General features: G+C 42.0%; 1 protein-coding gene across 6 annotated transcripts in view; it reads left to right on the top strand.

Moving 5' to 3' along the window:
- VWA3B (von Willebrand factor A domain containing 3B) overlaps nt 1-14,190 on the top strand; it is a 121,690-nt gene that overhangs the window by 23,562 nt on the left and 83,938 nt on the right. For 5 of the 6 annotated variants that reach the window (XM_048858653.2, XM_075130742.1, XM_048858664.2 and 2 more), the window contains 4 exons: nt 4,636-4,760; nt 10,881-10,997; nt 12,081-12,277; nt 13,014-13,168. In XM_048858653.2, the coding sequence (XP_048714610.2) occupies nt 4,636-4,760; nt 10,881-10,997; nt 12,081-12,277; nt 13,014-13,168 (594 nt within the window). The remainder of the gene's footprint in view (nt 1-4,635; nt 4,761-10,880; nt 10,998-12,080; nt 12,278-13,013; nt 13,169-14,190) is intronic. The other variant, XM_075130735.1, reaches the window with a different exon arrangement.

The raw sequence follows: 14,190 nt of genomic DNA on the forward strand, positions 1-14,190 counted from the left end.
CTAGGGAGGTGGTAGAATCTCCTTCCTTAGAAGTTTTTAAGGTCAGGCTTGATAAAGCCCTGGCTGGGATGATTTAATTGGGGATTGGTCCTGCTTTGAGCAGGGGTTTGGACTAGATGACCTCCTCAGGTCCCTTCCAACCCTGATATTCTATGATTCTATGATTCATCTTGCTTCAATTCTGGAATAGGAAGCATTGTTACACCAGTATGTTCAGAAGCAGTGGTGGTTGTCTCCCCATTCTTAGTCACATTCAGAGAGAATGTCAAAGCCTCAGTCACTTTCCTGGCATGGTAGGTGGACTCATGGGCAGTAGTTCGTTGGATGATATGCTAGAGTAACTGTAATATTTCCCGCATGTGTTAACTGCATGTTATAACCGGTTAGGTTAGCCATTACCATCCCATTTAAACACATGGCCCCTTTGGGTCCCCCAGTCCAAGTCCCTGCTCCTGAGAGTTGCTTGCGCTGCAGGATCTTCCATCTTGGCTGCAGTTCTGTCTGTACCAGAGCTTTGTAGGCTTTTCTTCATGATTACCTGGAAACCATAAGGCTAGGGTGGCTTTCTCCCCCTTGTGCACTGTCACCACCTTGTTCCTCTGCTCTATCATGAATACTACGGACCCCAATGCAGTGCATAATATACTTCCCATCGTGATCAACACCTGAAAGAGAAAGAAATTATTGTCCCTTCCTCTTTTTATATCAATAGATTCCTTCTGTTCTTCCCTCTGTATGGTTTCAGCTGCATAGCATACAACCATTGTTTCACCACCCCTTTTCATCCTTTTCCCTGACGAGGTATATGGATGGACTAGCCTTGTCCATTACATAGCAGGGACTCTCCCAACTGGCTTTTGGAAAGGGCCTTTTATTTGAGACATACTGCACAAGGAACTGATCTCTCACTTCATATGCCTTGCCAGAGACTTGGTCGTCAATTATTGTTTCATTTTTTTGTTGGGCCTCTCCCAGGCTTCGTGCCACCATCTTGTGTACCTCTTGTATGTGCCATACCAATTCCTTAACCTATTACTCTGTTATACTGTATTATGTCCATCCCTGGGGTAATGAATATCTCATCTCCCTTCTAGTCATAGTCTCAAAAGGGGTAACCTTCATAGCCTTCGCTATGCTTCTCCTTATGACCTTTAAAACAAGGTGTAGTTTAACATTCCAGTCTTTCCCTGAGCCGCTTACCACCTTTTCAGCATTGTTTTTATCAGTCTAGTTGGCTCGTTCCACAGTTCCAGACTCTGTGGGTGGCATGGTATATTGGAATTTCTGATCACATTGGAGTATCTCACAAACCTTCCTAGTCACCTTTCCTGTGAATGCTGGACCATTATCACTATCCACAGCCTTAGGAAGACCCCACCTAGAGAATACCTGCTCTGTTAGCACCTGAGCTGTGGTGATGGCTGTACAGTGTTGAGTCAGAATAGCTTCTGTACACCTAGTAAAAGCATCTACAGTTATTCCCTCTAGCAGTTGTAGATGATTCTCTTGTATAATCCACCTGTATTCTTTCCAATAGGCCTGTCAGAACTTAGAGCTTTAACAGTCTCCTCCTTTTTCTCCCCACTGGGTTACTTCTGGCACAGGTTAGACATGCTGCCCCATACTCCTCTATATCTTTTCCTGCTGTGGGCCTCCATCACACAGTAAACACTCGCTCTTTAGTGCTAAGTTAATTTAAATGTCCACCTGCTGTGCGTCTATTCTCATGAACTCCTCACTTAATCCAACTGGGACCTCCCCTGAATTTCGAGCCACAAGTAGTCCATCCCTGTGGTTTTAGTTTCCATTCATATAATACACCAGTTCCCCCACCTAATAATTTTAAGGGGTCTTGTATTTCCTCATTTTCCTTTTGTAGAACCTGTAGATCAAAATCTTTTTTCTGTCTCTGTTTCATGGCTGTAGTTGTCACTGCCTCTACCACAGTAGTGGCTGTCTCTCCTGGCCATATAACTCCACTTTTGAGTGCTTCCTTTACTGCCCTATCTGCTTCATCATGCCATCTTTTAATTTTTCCACTCTTGGCTTGTGCCTTACCCTTCATTACCCAGACCTCCATCAATCCCTTGTCTTGTGTCACCTGATCCAACCACTTTCACAAGCCTACATGCTTAATGCTCCTGCCATTACTCTTCTTCCACTCATTTTTTTTGCTCTCAAATGGAAGAAAAGCAGTAAGTGCATTACACACAGAACTCAAATCAGAGCATATAATTCCCTGGACACCAGCACTCCCCATCTTCAGGCCTCTTATAACCTGAACCAGTGCAGCAACATCAGCATATTGTGCTGAGGGAGTTTGTCTTGAAAAGAGGTCATGTTGGTCCTCTCCTGCATAAATCAAAGCTAAACCAGTAACTGGCTTTCCTGCCACATAGTAGGAGGATGTAAATGGGGAGTAATCCCCAATTTCATCAGGACCCAAAGCAGCAGCAGTCTTTGCTAGAAAAATCCCAGTCAGATTGTTTCCTGTTTCAGGGCTTGGCACACATTCATCACACTCCCCTGTGATTGTAAGCCTTTCTTTGAAGGGGAGTGGGGGCTGGATTATGCAGTTGGACTTCCTCTGTGCTGTCCCCCAAGAAGTGGGGACATTCTAGTGCTGGACTTTCCTGTCCTTAATCTTTCCTTTTGCTAAAAATACTAGAGGGCCATTAACTGAACACACACTAACCTTGCTTCCACCCATAATATAACAAAATTTCTGGAAAGGCCAACAATAATTCATAGCCAATATGGATTTTTCAAGAATAAATTTTACCAAACCAACCTAATTTCCTTCTTTGATAGGGTTACTGGCCTAGTGGATATGGGGGAAGCAGTAGACATGATATATCTTGATTTTAGGAAGGCTTTTGACTCAGTTCCACCTGGCATTCTCATAAGCAAACTAGGGAAATGTGTTCTGATGAAATTACTGTAAAGTGGGTGAAAAACTGGTTGGAAGACCAGACTCAAAGAGTAGCTATCAGTGGTTGGCTGTCAAACTGGGAGGAAATATCTAGAGGGGTGCCAAAGGGGTCTGTCATGAGTCCGGTACTATTCAATATTTTAATCAGTGATTTGGATAATGGAGAGGAGAGTATGCTTACAAATTTTTTGGAAGACACCAGGCTGGAAGGGGTTTTTAGCACCTTGGAAAACAGGATTAGAATTCAAAACGACCTTGATAAAGTGGAGAAATGGTCTGAAATCAACAAGATAAAATCCAGTAAAGACAAATGCAAAGTACTGCACTTAAAAAGGAAAAATCAAATGCGGAACTACAAAATGGGGAATAATTGGCTAGGTAGTAGTACTGCAGAAAAGGATCTGGGGATTATAGTGGATCACAAATTGCATATGAGCCAACATATGCATATGAGCCAACATAGCCAAAAAAGGCTAATATTCTGGGGTTTATTAATAGGAGTGTCATATGTAAGATACGGGAGGGAGGTAATTGTCCCACTCTGTTCAGCACAGGTGAGGCCTCAGCTCGAGTACTGTGTCTGATTCTGGGCATTGCACTTCAAGAAAGATGTGGACAAACTGGAGAGAGTCCAGAGGAGATTAACAAAAATGATAAAAGGTTTAGAAAACCTGACTTGTGAGAAAAGGTTAAAAAAATGGGCATGTTTAGTCTTGAGGAAAGAAGACTGAGGAGGGACCTGATAATGGTCTTCAAATACGTTAAGGGCTGTTTAAAAGAGGACAGTGATCAATTGTTCTCCATGTCCCTTGAAGGTAGGGCAAGAAGTAATCTGCTTAATCAGCAGCAAAGGAGATTGAGGTTAGATACTAGGAAAAACTTTCTAACTGTAAAGATAGTCAAGTATTGGATTAGGCTTCCGAAGAAGGTTGTGGAGTCCCCATCACTGGACATTTTTAAGAACAGGTTGGACAAACACCTGTCAGGGATAGTCTAGGTATACGTGGTGCCTCAGTGCAGAGGGCTGGCTAGATGGCTTGTAACACACAAAAGGAAGTGTCAGAACTGTTGCAATGTTACCTAATTTAAGGCAGGTCTTGGGACAACAAGAAGCAGAGGTGATGTTGTCCATCAGCTGTTATAGAGGGGAGCTTCTGCACTGTATCATGCCTCCCCAGAGTCTGTTTTGCCCCTCTGGACATATGGGAGTGGGGCAACCTGCCCCATCCTTCTGGGGAGCAGTTAGGTGACCAGCTCCACAGGGAGAAGAGGCAGGTATCAGCCTTCAGATACTGGGCAGGGTTTTTCCCTCAGCTGACTGAGGTTGAATGTGGAGAGGGTGGAAAGAGGGCCCATTGGGTGGGCAATGGCAGTGACATGCAGATTGGCTGTGTCCTGAACAGTGGCTGTAGGGTTGGATCAGCATGCAGCATCAGTTAAGAGCTAGTAGTATGCTTGATGCATTGAAATAGGTAACAAAATGATACAGAACATTTATGATAGTGTCTTCATATTGAAGAATGGTATGCCCTCTTCTGAAGTACCCCAATTTCTGGCCTCTTCACTGTATGGATATACAGTAACAGAAATCAATGAGTTCTACAGAAGGGCAACAAATATGCTCAGAGGTACATAATGAAGGGATAAACTAGGGATGTATTTACATAATTTACTTAGCGATGAAAACCCTTTTTATATTACAGATTCCATGCGTTTGCTGAGAGAACTGACCACATAGATATCATTGGACCTATACCAAAGAGTGAAGAGGATGGAGAAAGTCTAGCCACCCAGAATTCAAGAAAATTGAAGGGAAAGGTGCCTTTAGGTAAAAATAATAAAAGGATGTTCTTTCTTAAAACCTTCAGAATAACATTGTAATTAAGGAAATGTAGCCAAGTGTTAATAAAAATAAGCATGAGCAGTGCTCCCACTTCACCATCTGGGAGAGGGGGCAGTTCAAATGGCTGGCCTCTGGGTGGGAAAGGGTGGATACCATGTACGTGGTCAGAGGGGGAAGGAAGAAGGAAGAAATGGACAGAGCTTTGTGTGTATGAGAGAGATACAGAGAAAAGAACAAAATTGTTTTGTCTGGAAAGAGGGAAGGGTGTTTCTGTATGTATGCTCGGGGTGTGGTGGGAGCATTTCAGTAGATGTTGCATATCTGAAATTACTTCTATGCTACTGTTTCTAAAGATGAATGATGAGTAGCTTCAATCACCCAAATGTGCAGTAATTTCTTTGAAATGCATTGTGTGGTATGTCTTATTGCTATTATGGACTAGAATTTACAAGTTAAAAAGGAAGGCAATTAGCCTTATGCAATTACTAAGCATTATAGCCATGGTTATGACATCACTGACAACCAATCAGAAAACTCCAGTTGTGTTTAGATTCTAAATCCTTTCAGAGCAGAAAATATATTGCTGTGATTACTCTTTTCTTCCATGTCTGATGTCTCGTGTTTCATGGTGCCTTCTTGAATGATGCAGAGGGCAATAATAATAAAAATGCTGATTAGCCTCTAATGTGTTTTGAAAGTGTTTCTTGCATATGGGGAATAAACTACAAAAGCAAATAATTGGAAACTGAGGCCATGTCTACACCAGCGAGCTTACAGTGGCACAGCTGTACTGTTGCAGCTGCACTGCTGTAAGATAGCTTGAGTAGCTGCTCTGTGTCGATGGGAGAGAGCTCTCCTGTCGACATAACAAAACCACCTCCACGTACGGCAGTAGCTATATTGGTAGGAGAAGCTGTCCCGCCTGGCCACGCCTCCGCCTAGGAGCCAGAGGGGCATGTTGCCACTCCTCCCACACCCTAACTGCCTCCCGGAGCCCACACCCCAACCCCCTGCCCTAGCCCTGAGTCCCCTCCCACACCCAAACTCCCTCCCAGAGCCGCACCCCCTCCTGCACCCCAACCCCCAGTCCTGAGCCCCCTCCTGCACTCCAAACCAATTGGCCCCAGCCTGGAGCCCCCTCCTGCACCCCAAACCCCTCATCCTCAGCTCCACCCCAGAGCCCTCACCCCCTCACACACCCTAACCCTCACCTCAGTTTGAAGCCCCCTCCTGCACCCTGAACTCCTCATTTCTGGCCCCACCCTGGAGCCCACACCCCCAGCCAGAGCCCATACCCCCTCCCACAGCGCAACCCCCTGTCTCAGCCTGGAGCCCCCTCCCACACCCTGAACCCCTCATTTCTGGCCCCACCCTGGAGCCTGCACCCCCAGCCAGAGCCCTCACCTCTTCCCCCACTGCAGGCCCCTGCCCCAGCCCGGTGAAAGTGAGTGAGTGAGGGTGCGGGAGAGCGACTGACGGGGGGGTGGGGTGGAGTGAGTAGGGGCGGGGCCTCAGAGAAGGGACAGGGCCGGGCTGGGGCCTTGAGGAAGGGGTGGGGCAGGGAGTGGGGCAAGGGTGTTTAGTTTTGTGCAATTAGAAAGTTGGAAACCCTGTCCAAACCCCACTTCCTATGCTATGGAGAGAACCTCCATGGAGCCCGGCTCCATGGTAGTGGCATCAGCTGCAGAATTCACCTGCATAGCATCCCACTGGCCTTCCCCCCCAGTGGAAAGGAGATCAGGGTTTGCTTCTCTGTTATCTAACGTTCCAGGTATGTAGGCAAAGGCATCTCCAGTACTACCCTGTGTACCAGGTTAATTTTTGAAGGGCTGCCTTTAAACAGCAGCACTTTAAAGAATGCTACTGTGTTCTTCTGCCACACAGTGGCGGAGGCAGGGGTCTGCAGGAAGAAGTTAAATTCCCCATCTTGGCTTGTATGCAAAATAAGTTTGAGCAACTTAAAATGTCTAATTTTCTTGCATTTGTCTATTCTCCCTTTGTAAAGTCTGATCTGAGTCAAGCGATCACAGAATTAATTACTATTCCAGTCTCTTCTGTGACTTAATTTTCTTTCTTGGACTTTTAGAAATGTTGGTGCTGGTTTGCCAGTTTTTTGTTTTTGTTTAGTTTTGCTGGTGGTTGTAAGCTAGTTTGGTATCTTGGTTGTGAAATCAGGTGGGTTTGGAGTAGCTTTTGAAACAGGCTACAGGATGGGTATAGCTGCTGGGAGGTAAGACTGGAACAGAATGAGGTTTTTTTTGAGTGTGTGTGAGGATGTTCAGCGATTGGGAGGCGGAAAGGGGTGCTTGTTGCGGTGTTGTATGTTAGTTGTAGTTTGTTTATATGTGTAACACACACACACATGGTTTGATTCTGTACAGCAAAGTGGGCATGCATTCTACCAAGTTAAAATGATCCATTCGCAATTTAAATTTTTAGTTATTATTTCTTGCTCTTTTTCAGACTTTTAGCTATTACTACTTCAGATTGTAAGCCCTCTGGGCAGGAAATCCATCTTTATTTGTATTATGAAGTACATATCTGGTATTATAATAGGTAATACATAATTAGTAACAGGTTTTAAATGTCTGGAACCCAATTCTAAAATTCTGTTAATAATTTTGAAACATTACTTATTGTAAGGGTTTGAACACAGTTAAATAACTATTTTACTCTTCTAACATTGAGTCAGTCATACAATTTTAAATGTTAGCTAGGCACAAAGTAGAAGCTTATTGTGTAAAGGAAATAAGGGGCTTGATTTACCGCTGTGTTACTCTTGCTTAATGCTGGTGTAATTCTACTGAAATCAGTGGAGTTACATAGGCACAAAATTAGTGCAACACAGTGCTGAATCAGGCAGAAGAAAACAAACTTTAAGCTCAACTTTCATTCTTGCTGCTAGTGGAGAGTAAATATAAAAGCTGTAAGCATATTTATCCAGCATGTTGCCTGTTTCCATTGTAACCCCATGGACATCACTGAGTTCTTTTCCCTTTATGAAATGGAACTGTTGAGTTCTTCAGGTAGATCCAAGGAGACAGTTAAACTGACAAGCAGTTCAGTTGGAGTGGGTCAGTGCTTGATTTCCCCCCCAAGTAGATATACTACTTCCATGCTTGAAAATTGGGTAATTGCAATAAAAGTAGACACCAGCAGCAGTGCTGTTGAGGGCTGTTAATATTTAGTGGAAAAACGAATATTAGGACGAGGTCAACAGGAGAGCCGGCATCGGAGAGGAGGGCAGGAGAAAGGAAGGATGAGGAATAGGACAGTATGATTTGAGATCACTTGGGACACTGTATATATAAAGGATATTGATGTTTAATTTATTTTATTTGTGTGTGTGTGCGCGTGTCGGGGGGAAGAGGGAAAGGGAGAAGGGATTCTCTGGGGCCTCAAGGAGCAGTTTTTCTCTCCTGTGGCTTCTCAGGTGGAGGAAGATGACTGTGGGTGTGAGGATGTGCCAGATGTGGTGGGTGGGGCAGAAAAAAGGGAGAGATGATCCCGTCAGTTGGAGAAAAAGAGGTTGCTGTGGATGATGCTGGAGCAATCTCTGGAGAGGTTGGTCTGCTATGGGGGACTAGACCCGGGTAGGACCTGCTTTGACATCTTGTCCTTGGTTTTGTAAATCCGGGTTGTTGCCTGGGTAAAAAAAATATTGTGTTGCTTGACTGTGGTAAAATGCATTTATCATCTAAAGGATTTGTCACCAAATCCATCGGCTATCAAACAGGTATGTGATTTGATTTCACAATGCTGTGGCGTAAATTAAAGTGAAACATGTCAATAAATGTTTTATTGTGTAATATTGAATTCAATACATGTCCCATACTGGATACATTATCAGTATATATAGTAAGTTTTCAAAACATTTAAATTAGAAAGACCTGGAGAAACCAGCAGAACATTTAAAATGCTTCTATTTTTCAACTTTTCAGCAGAAACTTTAAAACCTTCACAAAATTAAACCTGGATCCCTTTTAGTAGGAGATGATGATTTGGGAAGGAAATATTTTTTTCTGAATTGCATTTGTCAGCACAACCTTTTGTTCAATACCTCGATAATACATATATGATTGATTTATATTTGGTGATTTTACTTCCACATCACTGTAGCTGGTACATGTTTAATAGCATGGTAGTTGTAGTTGATTGCAAATTTATAGTGCATTTATGTTCTTATGTAACTCTGCTACAGTTTTGTCAACTGTCATGTTTTAAGTGTGGTGTTTTTTAAAAAATAAAATAAAACTGAATCAAGTGTTTTGGTCAGAATATTTTTCTTGATCTTCTAAGGTCAATGAGAAACTTTTGACTTTATTCTTCCTTTTCAGTTTTATGCTGTGGAATGTGCCATTTTGCTTGAACTTTTTATGATTTTGGAGAGATTGATTTTCATGTTAACTTGTAAAAAGAAAAGGAGGACTTGTGGCACCTTAGAGACTAACCAATTTATTTGAGCATAAGCTTTCGTGAGCTACAGCTCACTTCATCGGATTGGCTAAAACAGAACTCTTGAAATACAAGAGGATACCAGGAGATGGCAGTGTACAGTAACACATTATAAAAGATTATGAGGAAAATTAACTGCATTTCACATTTAAAACTGTGTTGCTGTATTTACAAAATATATATGTATTGTTCATTTAAGGCAATTCTACAATGTTTATTGTACAGGCAAAATGAGCGGGTTTTGTTTGGTGTAGGTTAACTGAGGGTTTATTTTAGTAGAGATGGGCTTGAGTATATTATCAAGTATGGCATATCCTGTGATTGCTTTGGGTACATACACTGGATTGGATCAGCAGATGTTAAGATATAGTTGGACTAATTCAGTGTTGTAATATGTAATTCAGCATTAGGCTACTAATCTGGTTTTACAGAAAGGAGCACTTATGATTCAATCCTTTTACATCTTATTGTTCTAGTATGCCATTCTTCCAGCTGATCCATATTACAGTATTAAGTTCTCATAGACTACGCTACCTAATTTATTCACAGCATTGTGTAGACTTCTTAAAACAGAAGTACATGCTGTCTCCATTTTCCATCTTTGAACTTGCAGTTTTTGTATACTTTAATTCTATTAAAGACCAATTTTAAACTTTTAATCAAGGGCAGAGTATCTCTTGAATTTTTTAAATGGTCTTAGATATACTGTAACTTTGGGGTTTGTACTGAATAATCTATTTCATTGACACCTGTCTCCCTAATTGAAACCAATTTTACAAATTACTTAGGTGTCATTAGTGCCCTCATAATTAAGGTTTTGGTTAGTTATAGCGGGAAGGCAAATGTGTATTGCTAAAATCACATCACTTACTCTTAGGGGACTGTTAAAGTTGTAAGTACATCTGCTCAGTAGTTTTAGGAATTTGAAGCAACTGAAAATGTCAGCTTTTCTAGATTTCGGGCTTGGGCTTTCTCATGCAAAGGCTGGTTTTAATTAAAAAAAAAAGAAAAGAAAAAGAAAGAACAGATGGCTGGATTTCCCCCTTCTGCATTAAAATCCATAGGGGAATTCTATGAGAATTTCCTTGTGGAGTTTCCCCATGCTGGGAAGGAGGATTTGCCCCTCACCATGGGATAGACTATAACCAAAACGCACCACCCCAAACCCAGAAGGCTGTGTACCTCTGTTTTAGGGCCCAGAGGCCTAACCCCAGGCAGCGCATCTCAAGTGAAGCTTTGTTGCTGGTGCCTCTCTGCTCATGTATATTCCTTGAACTCCTTTTAAAGAGAAAAAAGAAAAGGAGTACTTGTGGCACCTTAGAGACTAACCAATTTATTTGAGCATAAGCTTTCGTGAGCTACAGCTCACTTCATCAGCTGTAGCTCACGAAAGCTTATGCTCAAATAAATTGGTTAGTCTCTAAGGTGCCACAAGTACTCCTTTTCTTTTTGTGAATACAGACTAACACAGCTGTTACTCTGAAACCTTTTAAAGAGAGGAGTTCCCACTGCAAAGGGACCCTATTTACAAGGTAATAAAACGGTACCTACACAGGCAACCCCATTGACTTTAGGATTGTTGAGCAGGTGTAGCGGTGAAAGAAGAATTTGTCTGAAAGCATTAAGGTCTGTGCATTATTCCTCCCACAGTAGCTGGTGTCAGAGAAGATGTCTTCATGATCTGGAAGGAGTCAGAGGAGGCCAGAAATGCGCTGATACAACTTCAGAATATTTTATCCGAGTCTCACCAGCCTATATCTGGCAAAGGTATTGTTTATAGTTCTTTCTAGAAAGATATCATTGTGCTCATGCTTAATTTGTTTCATTTGTGGGCAATTTTGATAAACTGCCAATTTAGGGATGATGTTTCTTTTTAAGACCATTTATTATATGCAGAGCCGTAATCTATCATTACGGTTGCATACGCTTACCTTTATAAGCCTCTATTTACAGTTGCTTTTAACTTCATTAAACTTTAACAGTTCTGGGTGAATTTTTCCATGCTTGCTTTTTGCCTTTTGGAAAGTTTCAGCAAAAACTATTCAGTTGTCTCTGAGAACAAGACTAGGAAAAACAGGTAATTTTACTAATGTTAATTTTTTCAGCTGTTTTTCTGAGGAGCTCAATCAGCTCTACGGCTTGAGGGTGGGACTTGAAACTTGGCAGGGGATAACTGTGCAGTTCAGATGCCCCACAAAAATTCATCCACATTTGACCAAATTATAAACCTCTGAAAATTGTAATTTGCTTAGGCCTTGTCTTCACTGCAGAATTAACTTGAGTTGTAACTCGAGAGATGCTCCTTACTCAGGCCTCATCCACACACTAAAACCCTTCCCTGGAATGTGGTTGTGACCCAGGAACCTCTTAGTGTCAATTGGAAAAGGACATAGTGTGTGTGGGGGGAGAGGGGCACAGGACTCGCCTGTGAAGGAGAAGTGTGAATGAAGGAATGAAAATGAAGGAGTGTGGTTTCATGCAGTCAGATCCCTATAGCTATAATTACTCCGTGATTCCGCTCAGAATTCTGGTCAACATTCTCAAAAATAGTTGCCTAAAGTTAGCCTCCTAAATCCATACTTAGGCAATGAAATTGCTGGCCTCATTTGTAAAGTCCTGGGCATCCCGCAGCTCCAGCTGGCTTCAGTAGGGTTTGTTGGATGGTCTACACTTTTGAAAATCAGACTCTTTATTTAGGTATCTAAATGGGGAGTTAGGAGTCCGAGGTTGGCCTTAGGTTTGTAAATTTTGGCCCACCTATCCTTATATCAGTCTTCTTTTGTAATAGCTTACAGAAACTCTTTGGTGAATTATGTTAAGTACAACTAGTTATGTATATTTTCAAATCAGCAACCAAAACTGATCCTCCAGTGCCTGAGCCAAAACCTGAGGATTATATAAATTCTAAGGAGTGGTTGCAGAAGAATGGCTTGAAAGCTCAGAAGCTGACGTTGTATGAAGCACTTGCTGACTGTACTTTTCGGCACGCTGACGGGGTGGTTGACATAAAAGCCAAACCAGAGGATGAATCTTTACAAACTGATGCTGTAAGTACTGCTAAGATTCCCTCGAATGTTGTGTCCTTTTCAGCTTCTTTCTGCTTTTCAGACTTACAATGAAACTTTATAGATGAGCCTTTTATACAGCATGTGGTCTGTTTGTAACCCCATTCTTATTTGGAGGATTATAATAAAAGCTTGTTAATAGAACAGGATGAAGAGGTTCATAAGTGAAATGGAGTGGAAGTGACCCTCTCTTTGCCCTGAAAGGACAGCTTTGCCTATCCTCCCCCATTCATCATGTAATCTGCTGCGAAGGATGGAGGGATGGTTTCAGCAACAACTTGTTTTTCCTCATCTTTCTGACTCCGTGGAATGGGGCAAAGGAATGTTTGTCAGTTTCTTCTCTATTCCACATAGTCTAGGAGATGTAGAGGCCCCAGGTGCTCTCATAGTACTGGGTTTTAAAGCAAAGTGTGAAGGGTTGGATTATTCTGTGTTTTGCTTGCTCTTCCCCAGCTCCACTAGAACACTTTTCTCTATACTTCTTCTCCTGTTCTTTCTAGCTAAGAGCAGGCCAAGGAGGACAGGGAAACAGTTTCTACTGATTTCATATAAGGAGCTAATGTCCTCAGCAGGTTTATAATCTGTGGCTACTTCTGCAGCTATGCAGTTGCAGCAGGCGTAGATCCCTGCCTTTTAAGTGTATTTTCCAAATGTTGTTACAGCATATTGCAAAGATCACATTTTAAAATATATCATTCATAATTCCTTGCTCCTGTAGGAGACGAATAAGAAAATAATCCATGCAAAATACTGTGATAAATTTGTGCACACTTACTGGAAAGATGGGTCTGTGGTTCATGTGTATGTCTCTACTGAGAAGTACAGGCAGTATGAAGAGAGAATGAAGAATGCGCTTGGACTAATGGAAAGAAGGTTAGTTTGGTTTCAAATGAAATCTGTTCAGATCTGTACTCTAATGCAGAAATGTTTAAAGTTTACAGCCATGGTAGACAGAAGCGGCTAGTAAACATGCAATAAAAATTATAAAGAAGTTGGACCTTTATGGGTAGGACCTCTTAGTATTCATTTACTAGGAAAGACTGATGGATGGATTGAACACAGTTTTGTAACCTTGCATTCTTCTGTTCGAGTGGAAGGAAAAATAGTCCATTTTCTGCAACCAGGAGTGTATGAATGCCTGTTATTGATCACTGAGGAGCATTGATGTAGGAAGTTGAAAAATTGTCTTTTAGTAAAAGGTACCAAGGTACTTTTAGAATTTACAATGAAAGTAGATTGGCATTTACTCCATTTATCTATGAGCTGGAAGTTTCTTGTTCAAATCAGATGCTACAATAATAAATATTAAGTAAGATAGATCATAATTCAAAATTGTTTGCACATATATAGCACCTTCCATCTGAGAATCACAAGTATCTCCTTGTAGAGGAGCCAGCAACAATTGTAATCCCTGTGTACTTCCGAGGACAGATTGCTCCCAGTTAGTACCCACTCCAAAAAAGAGGGTGGAGAGGGGGTTAGGCTATGGCCCTCTGGGACATTTTGGGAATCACTTAATTAGTAATGGATTCTGTCCAACACCTGTCCTGTAATCTTGGGTGCCTTAATAGTATGCAGCTATGACTCAGAGCCTGGTTACTCTTTGCAGCGTGCCCCCAACAGCGCGTCTAGTCCCAGCTCTCCCCAAATCCATCTCCCCGAGTTCTTAACTACCAGACACTTGGACTTTTCCCCTCTGATATGTCACCCCTGAAGGAGTGAAAACTGACCCCTGTTATCAGTTCACTTTGACACACACACTCCAGGCAGTTTGCACAACAGAGACCTGTTTGGAGTAGAATGAAACAGAAGGTTTATTTAATAGAAAAATCAGAGATTCAAAGACAAAATTGTGAGGAAAAGCAAACACATACAAGTCACACAGAAAATAAACA

This window comes from Caretta caretta, chromosome 1 (genome assembly GCF_965140235.1).
Source record: "Caretta caretta isolate rCarCar2 chromosome 1, rCarCar1.hap1, whole genome shotgun sequence".
NCBI classification, from domain to species: domain Eukaryota; kingdom Metazoa; phylum Chordata; order Testudines; family Cheloniidae; genus Caretta; species Caretta caretta.